Source organism: Hemicordylus capensis, chromosome 2 (assembly GCF_027244095.1).
Source record: "Hemicordylus capensis ecotype Gifberg chromosome 2, rHemCap1.1.pri, whole genome shotgun sequence".
Lineage (NCBI taxonomy): Eukaryota > Metazoa > Chordata > Lepidosauria > Squamata > Cordylidae > Hemicordylus > Hemicordylus capensis.
In genome coordinates this window covers 258,753,398-258,776,372 of record NC_069658.1, presented here as the reverse complement: position 1 = coordinate 258,776,372, position 22,975 = coordinate 258,753,398, and the positions used below count along the sequence as shown (strand labels likewise).

General features: G+C 46.1%; 1 protein-coding gene across 5 annotated transcripts in view; it reads right to left on the bottom strand.

Annotated features, from left to right (window-relative positions):
* The window catches only part of DDR1 (discoidin domain receptor tyrosine kinase 1), an 81,379-nt gene that overhangs the window by 19,758 nt on the left and 38,646 nt on the right, over positions 1 to 22,975 (bottom strand). For 4 of the 5 annotated variants that reach the window (XM_053297612.1, XM_053297614.1, XM_053297611.1 and 1 more), the window contains exons 2-8: positions 17,071 to 17,192; positions 10,817 to 10,919; positions 9,319 to 9,547; positions 7,115 to 7,262; positions 5,411 to 5,513; positions 3,559 to 3,745; positions 888 to 1,134 (exon numbers count right to left, since the gene is read on the bottom strand). In XM_053297612.1, coding sequence (XP_053153587.1) covers positions 888 to 1,134; positions 3,559 to 3,745; positions 5,411 to 5,513; positions 7,115 to 7,262; positions 9,319 to 9,547; positions 10,817 to 10,919; positions 17,071 to 17,146 — 1,093 coding nt within the window. In that variant the 5' untranslated portion in view covers positions 17,147 to 17,192. The remainder of the gene's footprint in view (positions 1 to 887; positions 1,135 to 3,558; positions 3,746 to 5,410; positions 5,514 to 7,114; positions 7,263 to 9,318; positions 9,548 to 10,816; positions 10,920 to 17,070; positions 17,193 to 22,975) is intronic. The other variant, XM_053297615.1, reaches the window with a different exon arrangement.

Below are 22,975 nucleotides of genomic sequence, written 5' to 3'. Positions count from 1 at the left end.
CAGCTTTTTAAAATTATATTTTCCTCCCACTGTTCTGGGCTCTGGGTGGCATGCATGCAGAGATTATTCCTCCTGCTTTTATCCTCACAACAGCCCAGTAAGGCAACTTACGTGGGGAGAGAGAGAGAGAGAGAGAGAGAGAGAGAGAGAGAGAGAGAGAGAGAGAGAGAGAGAGATTTTAACACAGGTCTCTCCAGTCCTGATCTAACCACGTTATCACACGGGCTCTCAAGTGGCTGCCAGACATGTAGTTCACATCGGAACATAGGAAGTGGTCTTATACTGAGTCAGGCCATTGGTCCATCTAGCTCAGTATTGTCCGCACTGCCTGGCAGCAGCTTCTACAAAGTTGCAGGCAGGAGTCTCTCTCAGGCCTATCTTGGAAAACGCCAGGAAGGGAGATTGGAATCTTTCACATGCAAGCATGCAGATGCTCTTCCCAGAGCAGCCCCATCCCTTAGGGGAATATTTTGCAGTGCTCACAAATGAAGCCTCCCATTCAAATGCAAACCAGGGCAGACTCTGCTTAGCAGGGGGACAATTCATGCTTGCTACCACAAGACCAGCTCTCCTCACGCGAGAAGAAAGGAAAACATTTCTACTCAGAGAAGGTGTGCGCTATTGATTCACAAGCTATCACCTTAAGGATCAGTGAAGACCCTGACACCATGCTCAAATGGAGAATTATGACCTTTTTTCACTTTTGCAAAACAGGAGCCGCACACCTCAGTCCCGTGATTGGTGAGGTTAATTTCTTACAGCTTCTGGTACAGATTAAACACTGCCCCTCAATTAAAGGGAGGAGCTGACAATAAGCAGGGACCCCAGGAATCAGGGGTCTCGGATTCCCCTCCTTCTACCAGCCCCAGCCCATCAACCCAACTCACCAGAGCGGAAGGCAATTTCGCTGAAGAGCATCCACTCGCCAGCAAAGTGGAAATGGCACTGGACAAAGAGGCCAAGCCGCCCTTCCAGGGGCACAGTGAGGGAGCGGGCGCTGGGATCCCTCACGTCGACAGCAAGTTGCTTGGAGACTGGCTGGGGCTCCCAGGCTGTGGCCAGGCTGCGCTTGAAGAGGCAGTCCACCTGCCGGAAGACGCTCACCCCGTGCGTATGCATGTTGTTGCAGTGAACCTGGAGGGGGAAAGGCGAAAGGGTGGAATCAGGAAGAACATGTGAATGGGAAGCAACCACCAAAGAAGCCCTACCATGCTGATCTCCATCTGCTTCTCACTTTTGGGGTCCAGGTCCACACCCACCCACCACTATCGCTCAGTCTCTGCCCACTCACCCTCTAGGCACCCTCTGTGGTCTCATTTTCTGTGGTGTTCGCTGTATAAGCACTAAGGGCCACTAGGTGGCACTATGCAAGAAGGCACTAGAGTTTACACAGGGGCTCACAGGAACCCAGATGAAGCAGCTCAAAACATGCAAGGGGAGCTAGGGAAGGAACAAGCACTTCCTGCCTCTCTGCAATTTCTGAATGAATTCAACTTCACTCTTGCAAGCAAGAGCAAAAAGAGTCAGTATCTGAATTTGATTGTAGCTTTGCATGCCCTAATCCAATCAGAGAATCCAGCAAGGTATTAAAAGGCCCAGGACAATCGATGCTAAATGCAAGAGGCAAATTCCCAAGAGATTATGTGGTGGAAGGCCTCCACATAGCCCTCCTAGACCTTGCAGCAATCATGGCTCCAGGCCTGCTAATGAGAAAAGACAGGAGTTCTCTCTCAAGTGCACACTCTGAATAGTATGCAGGCAGCTAATCTACACAAGATATAAGAGTATTCCACCTGAAAGTGGAATACTCAACCAGTAGTTCCTCAAACGAAAGAAGTTTTATCGGTGGAAAGCAGGGAGGGGAGATTTTTGCCAATTCTCCTTTTCCTCTGTGGCCTCCTGTCCCCCAAAATATGTCCCTGGGGGTTAGGGGATTCTCAGAACCAGATTTTCAGGGGGCAAAAGGGGACAGTGGCTCTCCACAGCCTTAGGTAGTGAGGTTTTCCAGTCACAAAAACGAAACTGCCTTAAATAGAGATATTTGGATTGAACTTGGCACCTTACAGTTGCAAAGTATGTGCTCAGTCGTTGAATGACAGCCTTTTCCCTGAGAAATGAAGGATATGGGAAGGACACCGCTTTTCAGATGCCTTCAGTGTGTTGCAGGCTGAAACACTGTGGACCATATATTTGAGTGATGCTATTCCCTTCTGCATCCAACATAAGCTTCTTTTCCTTACCTTTAAAGTGCTTCACCAGGTTGCCCCACACGATCTTTCTGCTCTAATCTCCCTGTCCGTGACCTTCCTCCCTCCAACACTTGTTCCCTCAAGTAGCTCTGCTCTTTCTCCCTTACTGCCATCGATGCCTGGAAGTCCCTCTCAGAACCTCAGCATGGTGCAACCTCTTCCTTTGCCTTCCTTCAGATACCTCCTCAAAACCCACTTCTTCCATAAAGAACTCAGCTTAAACTCTTAATCCTTACCCAGAACTAAAACTAAGCTTATACCCATGTAACCACCTTTGGGCCTAACCATCTCCTACTACCCTCGTCTCTCCCTTTCCCTCTTCTATTCTCTCTCCCGGTGTCAACATTTGAATTTAAGCTCCTTAGGGCAGGAGCCTGACATTGCTGACAATAAATCAATAAAAATCAGAAATAGTTGCCTTTATTTATGCCACACCTCATCACTGCTCTTGAGACATAAGAGCTCACCCTGAGTTAGACCTTCAGTCCATCATGTTCAGTATTGTCTGCTCTGAATGGAAGCAGCTCTTCAGGGTCTCTGGAAGAGACTTTTCCCCAGCCCTGCTGGTTGAAATGCAGGGGATTGAACTTGGGAACTACTGCAAGCAAAGTCTTTGCTCAGCTACTTAGCTAATAAGATATCCCTGCTTAATTTGCAAAATGTGGACAAGTGACAGAATTCAGTATTTCCCACAAAGAATATTGATACCTTTTCTTTTCTTTTTTAAAAAAAGGATAAACTGATATATTTTACACCGAATGTCTGAAATGCCATGGCCATCGACATTCAAATGTGGCTACTGATTAATTTGGTAGGTGTCTGAAAACTCAGATTCCCTTACAAATACAATTGTAAGCATTCTCACTTGGGAAAGTGAGAACATACATATCTACGTCACAAAATTCTTCTGGAATTGTCAGCACCCACATGTAGAAGTTGATATTCTCCAAATTTCAGACATTGATTGTAACATATATTTCCTTAGCTATATTGATTGTAACATATATTTCCTGGACTTCTGTCAGTCCTAGAGATCATCATCTTCCCTAAGAAGCATATATGTGGAAGCATATTTTTGCCATTTTGGAAGGGCAGTATAAAAATCGAATAAATAACAATAACAATATATTAATTCATTTCATTTTGTCCCAAACCACGGGAATTGATTTCTGCGGCATTCTTCTCCTTACTTCCCCAGACCTCTTGAACTGTGAGCATCTGTCACATTCGGGTTGGTGTCTTCCAGTCCATCACTCCTGCCATTTCATTTAGATCTTTCCAGGAGGATGCTCAGCTCTGGCCCCATTACCTTCATATATGTGAAGGCTCTGAGTTGGTCGAACTCGAACTCCATCTCAACGAAGCCACCAGGGAAAGAGCTGTTCTCCCAACCCACATAGTCATATCCTGGCCAGACACGCAGCTCCTTGGTCTGGGTGAAATCATCCAGGCCCACCACGCCATCAGTCAGCTGACCTAGACCCCCAAAGTGCAACCTGTCATTAAAGTAGAAACAGAAAAATAGGAGGATCAACAAGAGGAGGGAAATCTACGGCTCCCACATCTCAGAGCGGTTCACAACAAAGCAATAAACAAAACAATAAAATCAATCAAAATTCTAAAAACAATTTAAAACAGTCTAAAATTTAAAAAGCCTGGGTAAAAAGATGAGTCTTCAAACACTTTTTAAAAGCAGCTAGAGACGGGGAGACTCTTATTCCCATGGGAAGCGCGTTCCAATGCATTCCAATCCCCACGGGAAGCACGTCCTTTAAACATCACACTAGTGTTCTGGAAGGTGCTTTTCTGTGCATTCATCCTGTGGCGTAATGTGTAAACGTCCATGTGGGCAGAGCTGATGGTCTGGATTTTCCTCATAGAATGCATACTCTGGGAGGAATGGAGATGCCAATTCCATGTGGAATTCACATGTGATCATTTCCCTTCATGCTTACACATGTGATCATCACCCGACACTCTACATGTCTTTAAGCCTTACACCAGTACTGTGGGATGCACTCCTACACCACTACTTCAGTGTTTAAAAGTCACCTCAGGAATGTCAGAATTGGGGGACAGCAATGAGATGGCAGAGGATAAGGTTCTTCAAGGTAAATGACTACTATGAAGATAATCTGTGCACATAAATATTTCGTTCCCTCCATCCCCTCTTCTTTCTGCATGAAGTTATCTGCCTTTTGGCAACATCCCAACTTGAGGTCCTTCTTCACTTAAAGCTGTTATTGCACATCTCTATCGTATTTTAAAGAACAAATCTTTACCTCACACCATCCTCATGGCTGCTCTGTGAGGCATGCCGTGATTACTTGCTTTATCGAAAAGTAACTGGGTGTGAGAGATAATGAGGCGAGTCACACGATCAATGAGACTTGCCCTAAGGGGGTTTGCAGGGAGAGCGGGCTTAGCCTGCTCTCCCTGCAGACGGTCACCAGACTGCCCTGGGCAGCTGGATTGGCTGCCCACATGACTGCCGGCTCCGTCATGGAGCTGGCGGAGGCTGCACGGATCGGGGGCCACGTGGCCCCCGGAAGTTTCAGCATGCCCCACGCCAGCATCCTGTGTGTTGCCGCGGCGCAATACATGATCAAAACGCCGAGGTTAACGGAGCACTTGAACTAGGCTAAGGGGAGGGGTACTTTGGGCGGTTTGCTGCTGGGAGACGCACAGCCCCCGATGCAGCACACGATCGCCAAAAAGCGGGCAAGGCTCCCTTAGCCCGCTTTTTGGCAATCGTGAAAATCACCTCATTGACTAGCCTGAGTTGACTTTGGGGATTTGAACTCAGGAATCCTCATTCCACATCGACTCAATACACAGTATGACACTGTGCTGCCTTGGTATCAACTTTCCCTTTGGGTGGATTCACACAATCTGCTTGTAACTCCATTTACAAGGTAATAATCTGATCATATAGGGGTTTTCTTCCTGTAGATAGCTCAGGAGATGAAAATATTATCTAATGTAAACCTGTGTGTTACCAGGAAACGAACATTTCAAATAATCAGACTAGCATATGATAAGTGCAATGAATAACTTGGGTCAACTGAATCTGCTCTTTGACATTTCAGGTCAGAATAGCTATGCTTTAGGGCTACCCAAGACCAGGATGCAATGACAGGGGGGTATGGTCACTCACTCACTTGCTGACTCTGTGCCCATCATATGTGGAATCGTTCAAGTAGGCTGGTTCTGGGATTAGAGGCATGATCTGGCCTGGAGGGGCTGTATATGACTGAAGGCCATCTGTGGGAAGAAACAGAGTGCATCACACATTCAGAGGAGGATCTCAAGCTGGAAACACGACTGAGCAAAAGGCTTCAGGAGCAGGAAGCTCAGCATATAGCAAAGGGGTTTGGAATACATGGAACAAGCATGACAGGGGTGTGAAGAGTGCTGGGAAATAAAATGGCAGGTATATAAGGGGTGTAGTACCAATGCTAGAAGTACCTGTTGGGAAGTTCTTGCTTGGTTCAAATCTTACCTCAGCCACAAATTCACCTAAACTCTGCTATGGCTGACCTCTGGCCTTAGCAAGCCAAGAGCTCAGTTCAAACACCATACTGAACCATGGTTATGGATGTGCAGCCATGGTTAGTAAGATGTCTGAACTGACCACCAGTGGAAAGTAGAGAGCAAATCAGAAATCATATTTGGAAGTGTGTTTGCAACGTCTGGTCTGTGCCAATGATTTGCTTATTTTTTAATTTAAAAAAAATTATAACCAACTTTTCATTTACAAATAGCAAAGGGGCTTGACAAAAAACAACCAATTAAAAACATTTAAAAACATAACAATAGTTTAAAAACACAATAAAAGCAGATTAGCAGTAGCAGAATGAATAAAACGTGTTATAGTAAAATGAATTTACTGACAACGGTGGCGTTTTCTTTTCGACAAAATACAGGCAATGGTTACATTTTTACAAAGAATTGTTTTAAATGCTGAAATAGATTGGGGGAGGGGGATAGAGCAAAGTAGCTTGAAATATACAGGTAGGACTTTCTTCACAACCCCTCATTACGTAACAAGATGCTTGAGACCAAAAACTCTTAAGCTCCTTATTTACTGTGAAGAGACTGGGGGAACTTCTTAATCAATAACTGAAGATATTACAGACATTGCTCTGACTCATAAGATGATGGCATGGAATACAGCAAGAGGTGCTGAGAAGGGGGATTGTGAGGAAAAGCATAAGCTATGGGAATGTGTGAGTGAAAGAGGAAAGGCTGAACTGCTGAGTAGCACAAAAGGGGGGCAGGGGACTGCAGCTCAGTGGCAGAGTGCAGACCAGGGGGCTATTCTTACGATCACAAAAATCGGGCTAGGAAAATCCTAGCCCGATTTTTGTGATCGTAAGAACCACCGGGCTCGCAGCCGAGCCCGGTGGTTCTGGAGCGGCTAACCCGCTCCTGTAGCCCACCCCTTAGCGAGCGCTCCGCAAACCTGGGCTATCTGCTCGTGAGTAGCTGCGGTGCGGCTCTGCGCCGTGGTTACTTGTGAGTAGACCCCCGGCCGGGAGGCTTAAAAGCAGCCACGCGGCCCCCAAGCTCCCCAGCCCCCGCCAGCTCTGTCTCAGAACCGGCCATTGTGTGGGCGGCCGATCTGGCCACCCTGGGCTCTCTTCCTGCTCACTTCCCAAAACCGGGTCTCACGGATCGTGAGATCCGGCCCCAGGTCTCCGGTTCAATTCCCAGCATCTTCGAGTGCAATGGGGGGAAACCCCTTTCTGAAACCCTGAAGGGCTGCTGCTTTCTGTTGCTCAGGGTCTCCTGAGCGATACGAACCCATGGCTTGCTTCAGTGCAAGGCCGTTTCCTATGAAGGATGCCACTGTTGGCTCTCACCTCTCCAGACACAGCCATACAGCTCCACTCGCAGGCAGACACTCATAACGCGATCAGCACGTGGGTAGAAGCGGACATAACGGGCAATGATTGGCGGTCCCAGATCCTTCAAGACCACATGCTCTGTATTTTCGTTACCTGAAATCACCTGAGGGGCAGAGAGGGGGGTTACGGGGGGGTTACCTTTCTTGCCATTTCTCAAAAACCCAGACAGGGCAGGGCCATTCTAGTTTTTTAAGCGACTAAAGACATACTGTATTGAAGCAGTTAAAGCAAAAACTTGTGCTTTGTCAGGACTACGCCTGGAGAGTGGTGCATCACTGAGCAAAGAGGTGCCTTTTCAAAGTGGTGAGTCTCTTCTATTTAGCAGGGGGAGAGCAACTGGCCCTACCCACCCCCAGCACAGCATCCCCCCAGTGGCTGTGGCTGGTGTCTATCTTATGTTTCTTTTTTAGATTGTGAGCCCTTTGGGGACAGGAAACCATTTTACTTATTTGTTTGATTGCTTATATCTATGTAAACTGTTTTGGGAACTTCTGTTGAAGAGCGATATATAAATATTTGTCGTCATATATGTATTCATAACCCAGCTGATCCACCTGACTTGCTATGAGAGCTTCTCCTCATTTATTAGACATGGGCTTAGTCCTCACTGAAGAGGTAACCCTGTTTCCAGATTGCCTTCCCTGCCATGCTTGTTCCCCCACCGGACATTATAGCTTAATGTTAGGGGGGAACTGGGTGCAGATGAGGTCCTTTCATCCTTCCTACTTCTCTAACACAGTCCTGAGAATGTTTGCTTTAATGTTACAAAACAAACTTCTAGCCCTCCAGAGAGCCAGCAGGATGTAGTTGTTACTGCTGCACTAGGACTGGGGAGACATGAGTTCAAATCCCGTTCAGTGATAAGGATTAACTCACTGGGTGACTCTGGGCTGGTCACTTATCTCTCAGTTTAACCTACCTCGCAAGGTTGTGGTGAGGATGAACACAACCATGTATACTGCTCTGGGCTTCTTGGAGGAAGAGCAAGATATAAATTTAAAAGGATAAACTAAGGTGATGCAGGAACTGAGATTGGTTAATTGCTTTAAAAAGATCTAGAAAGGGAATGGGGAAAAAGAGGCTATCTTAACATTATTATCTACTACATTTTATATCTTGCTCTCCCTCCAAGGAGTCCAGAGCGGTCTACTACATACTTAAGTTTCTCCTCACAACAACCCTGTGAAGTAGGTTAGGCTGAGAGAGAAGTGACTGGCCCAGAGTCACCCAGCTGGTATCATGGCTGAATGGGGATTTGAACTCAGGTCTCCCTGGTCCTAGTCCAGCACTCTAACCACTACACCACACTGGCTCTCATGGCACAGTGTTCTTCGCCCTTTCCTTTACATACCATCGCCTTCCCTCATCCCACTGTACTGTAAAACTTATCACTCCAACAGTCAAAAGCTTCCTTCTTCAATAGCTATTAACAGCTTTTTTAAATAAACAACAGAGTGAAATATCTCAAACCATGCTGTAAATCTGCACAGCAAAGACTGACAATCGAACTCCATGTATGTGAATCCATATCATTTGTGATCACTACAGGTTTTCTCATTGCAGAATTTAAATTTTTATAAATGCACATTTCTAGGGTCTATGAAAAGATTGTGCCGTCGACTTTGTGTCAACTCCTGGCAACCACAGAGCCATGTGGCTTTCTTGGTAGAATACAGGAGTGGTTTACCATTGCCTTCCTCCCGCGCACTATGAGATGATGCCTTTGCCATTGTCACTGAAGTGAGCATCCGCCTCCAGCACCTTCCTATATTGCTGCTGCCCAACATAGGTGACTACAAATACATATTTACTAGGCACAGTCTGGGAAGCACACCGGCAGGGATTCCAACTAACAGGCTCTTGCTCCCTAGGCAAGCTGTTTCCCTGCTGTGCCACCACAGCTGATAGAGTCTCTGAACTCCCCCCAAATTGCATCAGCATGCAGGTCTCTCCTGGTATTACCATCTATGGTTTCATGTTTTGTAGCATCCAGCATCTGGGGTCCATTCTCCTTCAACCAGTGACATCACAGATAAGACTGGATCTATGACCAGCACTGCTGTGGATGTTGTTGAGGCCCCACCTTCTGCTTGCTCTGCCCTCCACAAGTCCAGCTGGCTGCCTTCTCCTGGGCTAATCTGGCTCTATCCCTTGCTCACCTCATTGCCCCACCGATCATGCCAGGGCATCCAACGGTGCCCATCGCGGCTGTAATGCAGCCGGTAGGTGCGGGCAAACTCCTTGCCATGGCCACTTGCATGCCGACCCTGCGTCCCCACCAAGGTTAAGAAGTGCAGCCGCCTCAGGTCGATCTCTAGGTACTCAGCATCATTAGGATAGACAGGTCCGGCTGGGCACCAGGCTCCATCTCCATCATTTAATGCAAGCCTGTTGAGCGAAAAGGAGGAATAGGGACCACGCGTCATTTTACAGTTATTCATAAGTATGTTCCACTCTCCTGTTATGGGCCATTTCCAATTTGAAACTTAAATAATGTTGAACTTCTCTCCCACTATTGACGTTCATTATTAATAGGAAAGAACATAAGAACAGCCCTGCTGGATCAGGCCCAAGGAGGCTCATCTAGTCCGGCATCCTGTTTCACACAGTGGCCCACCCAATGCCACTGGAAGCCTACAGGCAGGAGTTGAGGGCATGCCTTTTCTTTTGCTGTTGCTCCCCTGCAACTGGTACTCAGAGGCATCCTGCCTTTGAGGCTGGAGGTGGCCTATAGCCCTCCAACTAGTAGCCATTGATAGACCTCTCCTCCGTGAAGTTATCCAAACCCCTCTTAAAGCCATGTTGGTTGTCACCACATCTTTAGTCTGTGCAATGTGTAGTAGCTATTCTGGGCATTTTCTTTTGTCACTGCCCATGCAGGAGGCGAGGGCATGCCTTTTCTTTTGCTGCTGCTCCCCTGCAACTGGTATTAAGAGGCATCCTGCCTCTGAGGCTGGAGGTGGCCCATAGAGACCAGACTAGTAGCCATTGATAGACCTGTCCTCCACGAATTTGTCTAAACCCCTTTGAAAGCCACCCAGGCTGGTGGCTGTCACCACATCTTGCGGCACTTGTCATACAAATAAGCATTCTGACACTGCATTCACATTATGAATCCAACTGAAGCAAGAGTGCCTTTACACCTCATATATGAAAACTGTCGATGCCTTGCATGTTACAAGTCACTTACAGTGGTTCAATGATTATTTTTACAAAGACCAGCAAGTAGGGTTTCAATTCTACTCTGTACATTCTGCAAATCTGCAATTACACGATGCAACTACAATAATTAACACTGGGAGCAGACTCAAATGTCATTCTTTCTTTCTTTCTTTAAAAAAAAATTGGTTTCTAGGTCTTAAGGCTGCAATGACACTCTCGAAAGTGAGTGGGTAATGCCTAGGGAAATATCAGAGGTGTGTGTGCGTGTGTATGCTGGACAACATTTCATAGCTCTTTGGCTGTCTCCATGTCTAAGGAAAGCAGAATAAAGGATGCAAAAATAATCAGATTCATTTAAAATGTACAAACTGTGCAAATTATGTGTGCTTGAAAAATCCATCTTAAGACCTGTTTCCACTGGATAAAACAAGAGATGGACACATAGTGGATAAAATCAGACATGTGCACTCAGTTAAATTCAAAGGGCACCGTTACCTGCTGTGTTTCGCAGCGGTCGAATCAGACCATGAGCTGGAGGCTGAAAGGGCCTCATCGGGGATGGTGCGGTCTTGCATGCCCAGTGCATAGCGGCACTTGGCTGTAAGTGGAAGGAGAAGCGGGTTAGACACTGAAGAGCATCCTCTGCAGCCAAACCAGCCCTTTGTCCTCCTTGTCATACAATACTGCTCAATAACAGTGAGACAAACACAGTTGTATTGAGGTTTCCTCAGAAGCAAGCCCTGCTGAGTTCAGTAGAATGTATTCTCTAGGAGGTCGTTTTAGGATTGCAGCCACAGTGTTATTCTGTTACTAGAGGCCTGATTTAGCGACACTTAGTCTGGTCCAGCTCCAAGTGTCAAGGGACCCCCCACCCACCTGGGCAGACCCCAAGAGAGCCACTCCACCACCAGAACATGAAGGCTCTGGGCACAGAGGTGGTTTTAGGAATCAGCAGTGGGCCCTTCTGTAGGCCCCTGGGCCCTCAGCAGCTGCTCAAACATGCCGACCCCTGGGGCCAGCCCTGCCATAGGTGGAGGGGACCAGTGTCATTAAACACGTAGGAAACTAGCACATCGCATAGAAAGATCAAGCCCCTTGTCTGTTTTCTTTTAAATGTAGGGGAGCACTGCAAAAAATACAATCCTCCTACCCTGAGTGGGAAGTGGTACAGTCCAGCCCACCTTCTCATCCTGTTGCATTTGAATGACTAATGTCAATCATGACTCATTTCTGGACCACTGCCAGGAGGGCCATCTCTAACCCTGACCTGTCAGTCCAGGAGCATCCCCTCTTCTACACAGTTTGCCATGGCCACTGATGTCACCTTACGCTACGATATCCTCAAGAGCCACGGAGGCCGAGGCCGGGGCTGGGGGCAGCTGCGGGGCCAGCCGTGCTCTAGATGCAAACTAGGCAACCGCCTGGGGTGCCAGAATTCCAGGGGCACAGGCCTCCGCTACATACATGGCTGAGAGAGGAGAGGGAGGCACTGCCTACTGGAGGATTGCAAGGGCATCTCAGCCACTCATCAGCTGGGTGGCCTCCCCTGTATTCCAAGGGGACCCAAGATTGAGATCTTTCTGATCCCAGCTGGGGGGGGGGGGCGCTGTGGGACAGACAACATTATAAAAGACAGGCAAAGGCATCCTAGTCAACCCTCGCGCATTCAATATGCTACTTCTATTCCCTCAGCATGTGATATTGCATGATGGGAGAAGAGAGCGGAATATTCATTGGCCGAAGGCAACAAAAGACTGTGGGGAAAGGGAAGGGGTCCTGGTGATTGTCAAGATCAGTCGAGCACTCTAAGGCCCCAGACTCAAGGCTCAGCCCTGCACTGCTCTGGGTGTTCTGGTCCCCACGTGGAGGAATAGGTTCAAATCCCACTTCTCACACGTCGTTGGGGAGATGGGGCCTGAGCTTTGCTCGGCGTGCAGAAAGTCCCAGGCTCAGTGCCTGGCATCTCCGGGTAGGGCTGGGAAAGACCCCGGCCTGAAACCCCGGAGAGCTGCAGCCAGTCGGTGCAGAAAATTCTGAGCTAGAGGGAGCAGTAGTTTCACTTAGAATAAGGCACTTTTCTATTGTCCTATGTTCCTTTGATTGGGAAGGGCCGGGAAAAGGGAAAGATTAGAAGGCTGGTTAGAGGAACAGGCCAGGATGGCTTCACTCTTTCAAGCATCCCTCCCCAAAGCCTCCTAGTTAGTTAGTTGTTCATTTATGATCTTAGATCAAACAGGCAATGCCTCCTGTACTTTTTCTTCCCAATCTGTGGTGCAGGTCGAGTACCCCTTATCCGAACATCCGAAATCTGGAATGCTCCAAAATCCAGACACCATGCCATAACAGAACAGAACAAAACAAAAACAAGCCTCAGCTCACTTTAAAAATGCAGTCGAGCCACCTTCCTCAGGGCCAGGGCTATCCCGCTGCCACCTTCCTCAGGGCCAGGCCAGGCTGTCCCGGCACCGACCGCCCACCCCCACCGGCGCCTCCCGCCTCCTCTGCTCGCCTCTTCATCCATCCACCTCCCTGCTGCCACCTCCTTGCTGCCACCATTATTTCTCGCCCGCTGGAACTCTTGCACGCTCTCGTGAGAGTTCCGGCTCGCATTCCAGACCCCCGTCTACGAGAATTATATGCCCGTATAACTGTATAGAAGATTCCCAAATCCAGAAAAGTCCGAAATCTGGAACACAACTGGTCCCAAGCAGTCCAGATAAGGGGTACTTGACCTGTACTCCAGATGTTGCCAAACTACAACTCCCATCATCCCCAGCTCCAATTTACTGTGGCTGGGGATGATGGGATTTGTAGTTTGGCAACATCTGGAGTACCACAGTTGAGAACCTCTGTTCAACAGTATTCATAACTCTAGAACTCACCATTCTCCTGTCTATTTCTTAGATGCATCTTGTCCTCTATATGTTCTCCTCTCGTGTTAAGAACCTACGAATAGCCTTAACGGCTCACACCAAGTTGATAGTTCAGCCAGTAGCCATCGCCATGTCTTATGGCCGTGAATTCTATAAATATGTGCTGTACAATGTACTTCCTTCTGTCGATTCTGAACCTGCTGCCAATCAGATTCATTCCCAATTCTAGTATCACGAGAAAAGAAAACTATTTTTCCGTTCCTCTACTCTCCCCCTACGGTTTGTAGTTTTATCAACCTTTATCAAAAGGCACAGGTATTTATCATGCAAGGGACACTGGCTGACATTCAGAGGAACAAACCACATGTGGAATGAGCCAAGTTGCCCTCGCACAAGAGAATGTGGCGGTGGCAGGGGGGTCGAGGATTTCAAGAATTGCACAAAACGTCCCATTAAACACACGAGGCATGCCACAGTTGTACAATTGCTGCACAGCTGTGAGCATGCTTGCAGTTGTGCAAGCCTAGTTTGCAACACAAGCTCCAGACTTCGCAAAACCAGCAAATGGAACATCCATCTTCGTGTGATTCTTCCAGAGCACATTGTCCACTGTTTCTGCACTGTTTACACAATCCTTGTATTTTATTTATTTCACCATTTGTACACACTGACTTTCTGCATAGTACTCAAAGCGGTTTCCACCAAAACTAAACAATACAGTTACAAGAAAGCAAGCATAATAAGACACAATCATCAAACAGAATTATTAACTAAAACAAGAAATCATTTTATACACATGATACACACACACACACACACACACACACACTATATATATATATATATATATATATATATATATATATATATATATATATATATATATATATATGGCACCTTTTAAAAGCATTTCAAAATGAAGTTATTGGTAGACACTGATATTTTTTAATTAAAAGAATCAATATTTTTAAAACTTTGGTGTTATTTTATTATAACCAGTGGTTACCAAATTTCCTTTTGCCTCTTCAGTTTTTAGGTGACAGAAAATGAAGAGGCTTTAAAAAAAAGGGAGCACAAGTTTGAAATTAGGTTGAATTAAGTTCTGGACTAATATCCTGAAAAGGTTTTGAGAAAATATATTTGTTTTAATATTGTCACTTTAAAGCGGGCTGGCAGGATGAGAATATTATATTAGATTTTTATCTTATTCTTCCTCTGCAGAGCTCAGAATAGTGGGAAGGGCTTCTAAATAAGCACGTCAATGCTTTTCAAAATCCAAGGTCTTGAAAGACTATTGTACTCTCTTGCTGGAATCCTGGTTGGGGAGGTGTTTTAAATGCCTTGCTCCTGGCAATCTAGCGGATGAACTAATTATTCTTTAAAAGCCACATTGTGTGATACAGAATATTAAAAAGGTTGACATTCTAGTCATCTTGAAAAATTTCAAAACCAAATAGAAATCCCATGCTTCTAAGAAGAAGCTATTTTCCTACTCATAAGAAGCAGAATATTTAGCACTGGTGGGCTACTGACATCCACCAGAGGGCACTCTATTTTCACACAAGAGAGAAGACCTCTTAATGGGGGCGGGGGGGGGGAGAGATGGGCGGGGGAAGGATGTCCTTGACTGGAGCCAGGCTAGGTATGAAATATTCTGCAAGCTTTCAAGTCCGGCAACCTTTTATTGTCTGGAATGCTGTAAAACCTGCCTGAAACTGTGGAACGTGTGCAAACAACCAGAGCTGGACAAATGTGAAATTACCACTATAGCTATTCTTTTGTGTTCTATCTGGAGCTGGGCAACCCCATCTTATGTATATTTACTTAGAAACAAATCTCTCTGGGTTCAAAAGGGCTCACTTCCAAGGGATTTATATCCCACTCTTCATCCAGAGAGCTCGAAACAGCATACATTCCCAGGCAGTCTCCCATTCAGGCACTGGCCAGATCCAGAACTGCTTAAGTTGAGCAAGGAGGTTGCATCATGTGCCTCCAAAGGAAGCCCTGGGCACCATGCATGCATAGGATGACAGACTTTGGTTCTTTCGTCTACAGCAGAGGTAGGCAACCTTGGCATTCCAGCTGTGGTTGAACTACAATTCCCATAATCCCCAGCCACAATAAATTGCACCTGAGGATGCCAGGCTTGATTAAAAACTGAATGAATATTTGGCCCCAGTGTTGGCTGCGCTTTTCACCAGCACTGAGCAATCTATACAAATTCCCAGAGACTGGGACCTTGCAGTTATAATCCCCGTATATAAAAAGGGAATAAAATCAGAGCCTGCCAATTATGAGCCAATCAGTTTGCTCAGCATAGTTAGCAAGCTCTGTGCAAGACACCTATGTTGGAAGTTGTGGGGTTGGTTGGACCCTGAGGAGATCTTAGTCAAAGGGCAGGCAGGTTTTAGGGTGGGCAGGTCCACTGTGGACCAGTGCCTAATACGACAGCATTTGGATGAGAAATATCGTTTTAAGCCTCGGCCGAGGAGCTTTAGATACTGCATTTGTTGGTTTCAAGTAACTGGGGATGGTGAGAGTTGTAGTTCAACAGCTGGAGTGCCAGGGATGCCTCACCCGACTTATAGGATAAAAATCTTTAGTTTCTACTGAAAGATTCTGTAAAACTCCAGAAGTCTGACATCTCCTACACACATTCTGTTCAAGGGCCTAATTCTATTTGCCTCAGCAGTTCAGTCTGTCTTTTTTGTTGTTGTTGCCTCATGCCATTCTCCTTATACTGTCATCATTCACCATTTTTTCCATGCTTAATTAGTGAAAACAGAAGTACTAGTGGCCAAGCCTGCCGAGTAGCATGGCTTCCCATGCTAGAAGTCTGCATGGACCAATTGACAAAACAGCTTGACAAATCCCAGGTGCCAGGGAGCCAGGGTGCCTAGAAATGTAAGGGCGGTGCCTAGACTTGGATATTAAGAGGTAGAGTTCTTTAATCAAATCTTTATTTGTCCGAGGCAGCCCTGTTTCTGTTCTATGTTATTTGCAAAAGGGGCAACCCACTTAACCACTTTAGCCCTGCCTATCCATTCTGTCCCTTCTCTTTCCTACTTGCCTCACACATTCCTGAAACCCCTGCACAGGGGCAGAGCCACCGTTCAGCAGTAGGGTTCAAAGAACCCAGGCTGCCAATGAAAAGGGCCACATGAGACACCCTGTGAGTGTGACATAACACACATGTAGGAGTGGCCCGATTGCCAGAGTGCAAACGCTGGCTGGAAATCAGCTCTGGAGTGAAGAGCTCACATGGAGAGCTCTTCAGAGCCCTGGACACGCCCCATTTGCACATGACATCACATGCACAGAGCGTCTCTTGTGTGCACGGCGTATGCACAGTGGGGCCATCATGATGAGACATAACAGAGGCCGCCATTCTGCTGGCTCTGCCACTGCTGCTGCACAAGAGGATACTGTAAACTTGAGTCTCCTCTCTCTGTGTCACTTCAGCATTTGAGGACTTCACCCAGACACTAAACATTACCACATTTCCCTGCCCAACTGATAGTTGTGAGGGCTGTTCTCATAACCGTTAACTCTCATAAGCCTTCCCAGCTTAGGGAGTTGTGCATGTTTCCAATTTTCAATTGTGCACGATTTAAAAGCTAGGTCAGAGGAAGGGAAACTGACTGGGTAGGAGGTCGGTACAAGCTCCAACAGTGGCATCCTACCCAGCATTTTTGCCCAGCATATTATGCAGGAAATGACACTGGCGCCTGCACTTGCCTCCCACACAATCCCTTTCCCCTCCTCTCACCTAGCTTTTAACTCTCACAGTTCCCGAAGCTGGGTAGGGCACTTGCCCTACCCAGTTAAAGGCCATGAGAACAGCCCTATGGTTTTTCTCACCTGTATCCAACTCACCTGGATCAAAGTGCTCTTCCAACTCGGATGCACCAACGGAAGCCAAGAGCAGCAAGCAAAGCACTGTGGGTCCCATTATGCTCTTTGGGCTACGGGTTACACCAATAGTGGAGCCTTCATGCCTTTCAAAGAATAGAACAGAGCCATTTACATTAGTCTATGTTAGTCACAGATGGCCAAAATCTACAGCTGGGTGATTCAACATGAATGGGCAGCCCCATCTCTTCCCAGGGTCAGGCACTTTCTCTTGGCCCCTATGCTACTGAATAACAAACATTCCACGGACAGGAGTCACCAGCATCCTGGTATTGTGCTCACTTTCCTACTCAGGCCAGAAAGGAATGGAGCTGACACACTGGCAATGGAGCGACACATAATCATCACCGGGAAAGGGCAACAAGCCAAATCTGTGGCTGAACATATGCTCTGGATGTGGGAAATCCCAACTCTGATTTACAGCAGGCACTGACAAATTTTCTTTGGTTCTAGGAGACAGCTCACAAATTCCAGAAACCAGACAATGGACTCTTGACAAAATTAGTGGACTTGATGACAGATATTGTGGAGAGGGAGGGTAAATGGGCTTCTCTTTATCCCATTTACAAGTGACAAAGTTAGAACAGAAACAGGGTTGGGGCAAATAAAGATTTTACTAAAGAACTCTACCTCTGAATAGCCTAGACTAGGTGCCATGGATAGTTAAATTTCTAGGTGCCATGGATCCCTGGTGCTTGGGATTTGTCAAGCCCTGATTTATAGAGCTGACCATCTGGTCAAAAACATTCAGTCAGTTAACCAATCAAATATTGGGGAAATATGAAGAATGAGGGCATTGAAGAATGACACCATTTATTAAAACAGAATCAATGAGAAAGGCACAGACTAATACAAGACAGTAAATTCTGCACATAGCTAGGCTGTTCGAATCCCACTGAATTTATCTAAGAACATAGCCACAGCCTATGCTGGACCAGACGAGCAATTCATCCAGTCCTGCACTCAAATATGGAAGCTCCATTTATCTATCATGGGTAATAGCCACTCTTGGTAAACCCATTTGAGCTAGAATTCCACAGGATTTAAGCAGTATAACCGGCAGAATCACAGTCCAACTACTGCAATGAAACAATTGTCATCAGTGATTATTTATAACAAATAGTGGCTGACATCCAGACTCACCTTTCACAAATGTGTCAGGTTTTCCCATTGCAGAAGAGGGAAGGAACAATTCTTGGTGATCTCCCCTTCCCTCTGCGGCTGCCTGTGCCTCCTCAAACTGTCTCCCTGAGGGTCCCCCAACTCTAGAAGACATAGTTTCAGGAGGCACAAGTGGCTGCAGAGGGAAAGGGATATCCAGAAAACTGCTCCTCCTGTCCACACAGTGGAAAACCTGGTGTATCTGTGGAAGCTTCGTCTGGATGTTGGCCACTGTTATGCAAATATAAATGTATGTGAGAGATATTCAAGATATTGAAAAGTTCTTTTTTATCATGAAGCTTTTATGACTGTCCAAACAATTGCAGTAAATAAATAAAGTAAAGTAACACACACATAACTCCCAAAATAAGAGAAAGGGCCAAAGGACATCACATACAAATGCATATATCTTAATCCCACCAGCTGCTTGGTTTGTGGAAAAAGCAGCTATAGAAGGGGGTGATGTAGAGAAAAAAGCAAAGGGGTGGGGTGGGGGACAGAATATTTAATCTTTTCCCTACTCGTCATTCTTCCATTCCGGAGGATGAACATGCATCTGGAACCCCACAGCAGGAAAAGTTATTTGCAGGCTAATTTGGAGTGGAAAAATGGTGGGTGGGGAAAGGGTTACCCTTTCCTCTGCTTCTCTACTCGCCACCCCAGCTGCTTTTCAATAAACAGAGCAGTTCATGAGATTTTTAAAACATGCATTGCATTTGGCCCTTAGCTTTTAAACGTGATTATGCAAATAGTGCAGAGTAAGGGCTTGCAGGGGGAAAGGCACCCTCTCCCCTGCATTTGCTGTCAGATGTGATTAAAAAGGCTCCTAAGTAAGGACATTCTTGGAGTCATGGATTACTTGATAATATTTTACCGTGGTCAATAACAGGCAGTCAATCGATGACATTTGATTTGTCAGTCAGTGGGCATCCCGAGCCTATTGATATATGTCACAAGCAATTTAAGGGATCTCAAGGAATTCAGCTAGTCCTTTGCCTAAGACACTAAGCAAGCAGTTTCAAGGCATGCAATAATTGGTGCATCCTCCCCATGATTATATTACCCCGAGAACATTTTGAAGTAGTAGCTTCAAAACAGACATTTCCTGTCAATTCAGAACATTTTCTTCTTCAGAAGATGCTTATACATCCGTGTTCATCACTCAGTGCTGTGGCATCCAGACAGATCTGAGTCCTGGCGCCTTTCTTTTGTGAGATTCTCTGATATTATCCTACAACCCGTGGACAACAGGCCCCAAAGCAAAGACTGAAACATTTGCAGTTAATGAGTTATTTGGGTTGCCTAATAATTAGGCTGAACAGCTGATTTGCAGTGTTTCCCTCTAAGAGATACTGGGCAGCTCAAAGAATATTTCCTCATGAGACATCCACACAGCAAACTCCCTTTTTCATTGACAATGCTCTACTGTTGTGAGAAAAGAGTGCCCTAAGTGACCACCCCACAGTATCTCTAGGAAACGGGCATAAGAAGTTAAATCTTCTGTTTCCTAGGAAGCAATTTCTACACTCCCCACACACTCCACTGTTCCCTGACCAGTGGACTGGGCACTGGGGGGAAAGTGTGGGTGGGTGTGAAAGGGCTGTAGGCCAGCTGCTCCCATAATCCTTTGCTGGAATGTCCCTTCCAACAGCTGCCTTGATCTAAGGCTAGTAAACAGCAGCTGACAGGCCATAGTGGGGGGTGCCGATGCAAAAAGGAAAGGAGATGAATCAAGGCATTGATCAGACACCCCCTTTGTACCTAGCAGGATAAATCCTATATCTAAAGCAGACCAAAACCCCAGCAGAGAGATATTATGCGAGAGCTGGAGAGAATGACTCTTCAGGGTTGTAAATATTCAGACATAAAGAACTTGATGGGAACTTCTATGGCTTTGTGGGTCAGGCAAGGACTGAAGGACTGTGAGAACATGTTAGTCTATTACAGGAAGTGGGGCAGAATTTCTAGAAATATAAAGGAGAGAAACGTGACATTCCAGGGCGATTAAGCCTGCTCAGAAACCCCACTTTCTGACTTTTAGTGCTTCATCCCAGTTTCAGACGTGCAAGTTAATCAGTTAATGATAGAAGCATACTTTTTACATGCTCAGAGAAACTCTCGTTTATTACTGCTTCATTTATTACCCTAGGGCCAATTAGAGAAGGGAGAACACTTTCCTTTGTTATTCAGGCCACAAGTGCCTATTGCTCAGTAGCATCTCTTCCCTACTGATTATAGTGACTCAGAAAAGTGACCACAGCAGATGTCCTAAAAATACAAGATTAGATGGCCTGGGGGAAAGAAATCCTCTGAATATATCCAAGAACTTTGCCATAAAACCACCCCTCCCCCACAACTGTGTGCTCCTTTGCCACAGAAACTCTTTGCTACCTCTACCAAAATCTGAAATGATGCCCCTCAGCTGAACGCTAACATTAAAAACATGTTTTGGGGCTAAAGCCTGGCTCATATTAAGCCTGGCCAGGATTAAAGGGTACCCACTCTAGTACGATTGATTGATTGATTGATTGATTAAGTGCCGCCAAGTCAATGTCGACTCTTAGCGACCACACAGACCACATAGTACGAAGAACGGCTGGCATATAATGAAGTGGGGTGTTTCTGTGGTCCCTTTCCTCAGTTTCTGTCAGCACAGCTGAGGGTGTCCTCATTTTGCCCAGCTGGTTTTTAACCCCCTGCAGCCCAGAGATGTCCTAGGCCTCTGGGCTCCTGGAGAAAAGACAACATGCATTGAAGGGGCAAGGAAGGCAAGGAATCCCAGCTATGCGGCAAGAATGCAAGCAGCTGGGATCCCAGTGCCAGCCCAGCTTAACTGGCCTGCTATGGAAGAGCTGCAAAGCTCAAGGGATGCCCCAAAGTCCTGACTGTCTGCCAGCAGTAAATTAACCATTAGATTAAATGGCCTAGAGAGCCGAATGTCATCACAGGCCCCTGCTGAAGAGAAATGTTCTAAGGATGCATATGCAGCAGCGAAGGCCAAGGTCTTTCAGTTGTCCTATACGGGCTTTTGATTATTAGGCAGTATCTTTCATTCTTTAAAAAGCTAACGATACAAAGGGATGCTGGGAGGGAGGGGCCTCAGACTTCATAAAAGTCCTCTGGGCACATCTACGCCAACAAATTTAAACAGATTTGAACTGGTGTAATGCTGAGTGCCCCTGCCCAAGTCCTACTATGCTGCCTCATCATGGCGGGGGAGGGGTGTTCCTGGGAGGGATGAACGAAGTACGCCGGGAGGTATACTCCCAGTAGGGTCAACCAAAGTGCGAAGCTCATCCCAATTGCCCAGCTAAAGCAAGCAGGCACCTATATTGGGTGGCAGCAATATGGTGGACAATCACTTCAGTGACAACGACAGAGGCACTATTTCATACTGCGCAGGAGAAGGCAATGGTAAACCACTCTTGTATTTTACCAAGAAAACCACATGGATAGACAAAACTGAATAATTGCTGATGTAGTGCCAGATGATGGGCCCTTCAGATCGGATGGTACTCAACATGCTACTGAGGAAGAGCTAAGGATCTCTCAGAGTACTGATGGTGTTTATGATGTGGTTAAACTAAAGCCTTTCTGGACATCTAGTGGCTGATGATGTCGTGCAGGAAAAGAAAATCCAAAGCTGCAAAGACAGAATTAAAATGGGGAACATGGAATGCAAGAAGGATGAATATGGGAAAGCTTGACACAGTGAAAGATGAAATGAATCAACTACAGGTTGACATCTTGGGCATCAGTGAATTAAAATGGACTGGAATGGGACACTTTCAGTCAGGAAATCACACCTTTTACTACTCAGGACATGAAAACCAAAGAAAGAACGGTGTTGCTTTCACAGTCAGGAGGATCTAGCAATGGCAGTACTTGGGTACAATGCGGTCAGTGACCAACTAATATCAATTAGATTTTGTGGGCAACCCTTTAACATGACAGTTCTTCAAGTTTATGCCCCAAGAATTGATTCAGAAGAAGAGGAAGTTGATGAGTTTTATGCTCAAGTCCTGACTGAAATTGACAGAACATGCAAGCAAGATGTGATGCTGGTGGTTGGAGACTGGAATGCCAAAGTTGGAAAAGGTAAGGAGGAAAACACAGTCAGCCTATATGGCCTAAGAATCAGAAACAAAGCAGGAGAACGACTTATTAGTTTCTGCCAATCCAATGATCTCTTCTTTGCTAACACATTCTTCAAACAACCAAAGCGGTGCCTATACACATGGACATCACCAGATGGAGTACACAGAAATCAGATTGATTACATTATTGGTACAAGGAGGTGTAGAGCAGAGTTGCCAGAACCTAAGGGGTATACTTGTTGGTCAAATGGGCTGTAAGCTAGAATTTGGCTTTTTTAAAGCCAAATCTGGCCACCTAGGTGTAGAGCTCAGTTATAACAGCAAAGATATGGCCAAGGGCCAATTGCGGAACAGATCACGAACTGCTCATGTAAAAGTTCCAAGTCAAGCTAAAGCGGAAAAACAAAGCTATTCAGCTTCCACAATATGATCTTGAAAATGTACCCACCATTTTCAAGGAGAACATCAGGAACCGTTTTGAAGTTCTGAACCTCATTGATAGGGAACCAAAGGAACTGTGGGATGAAATCAAATAAGTTGTTAAGGACGAATGTAAAAAGAGACTGCCAAAGACTAAGAAACAGAAGACAGCAAAACAGATGTCAGAACAG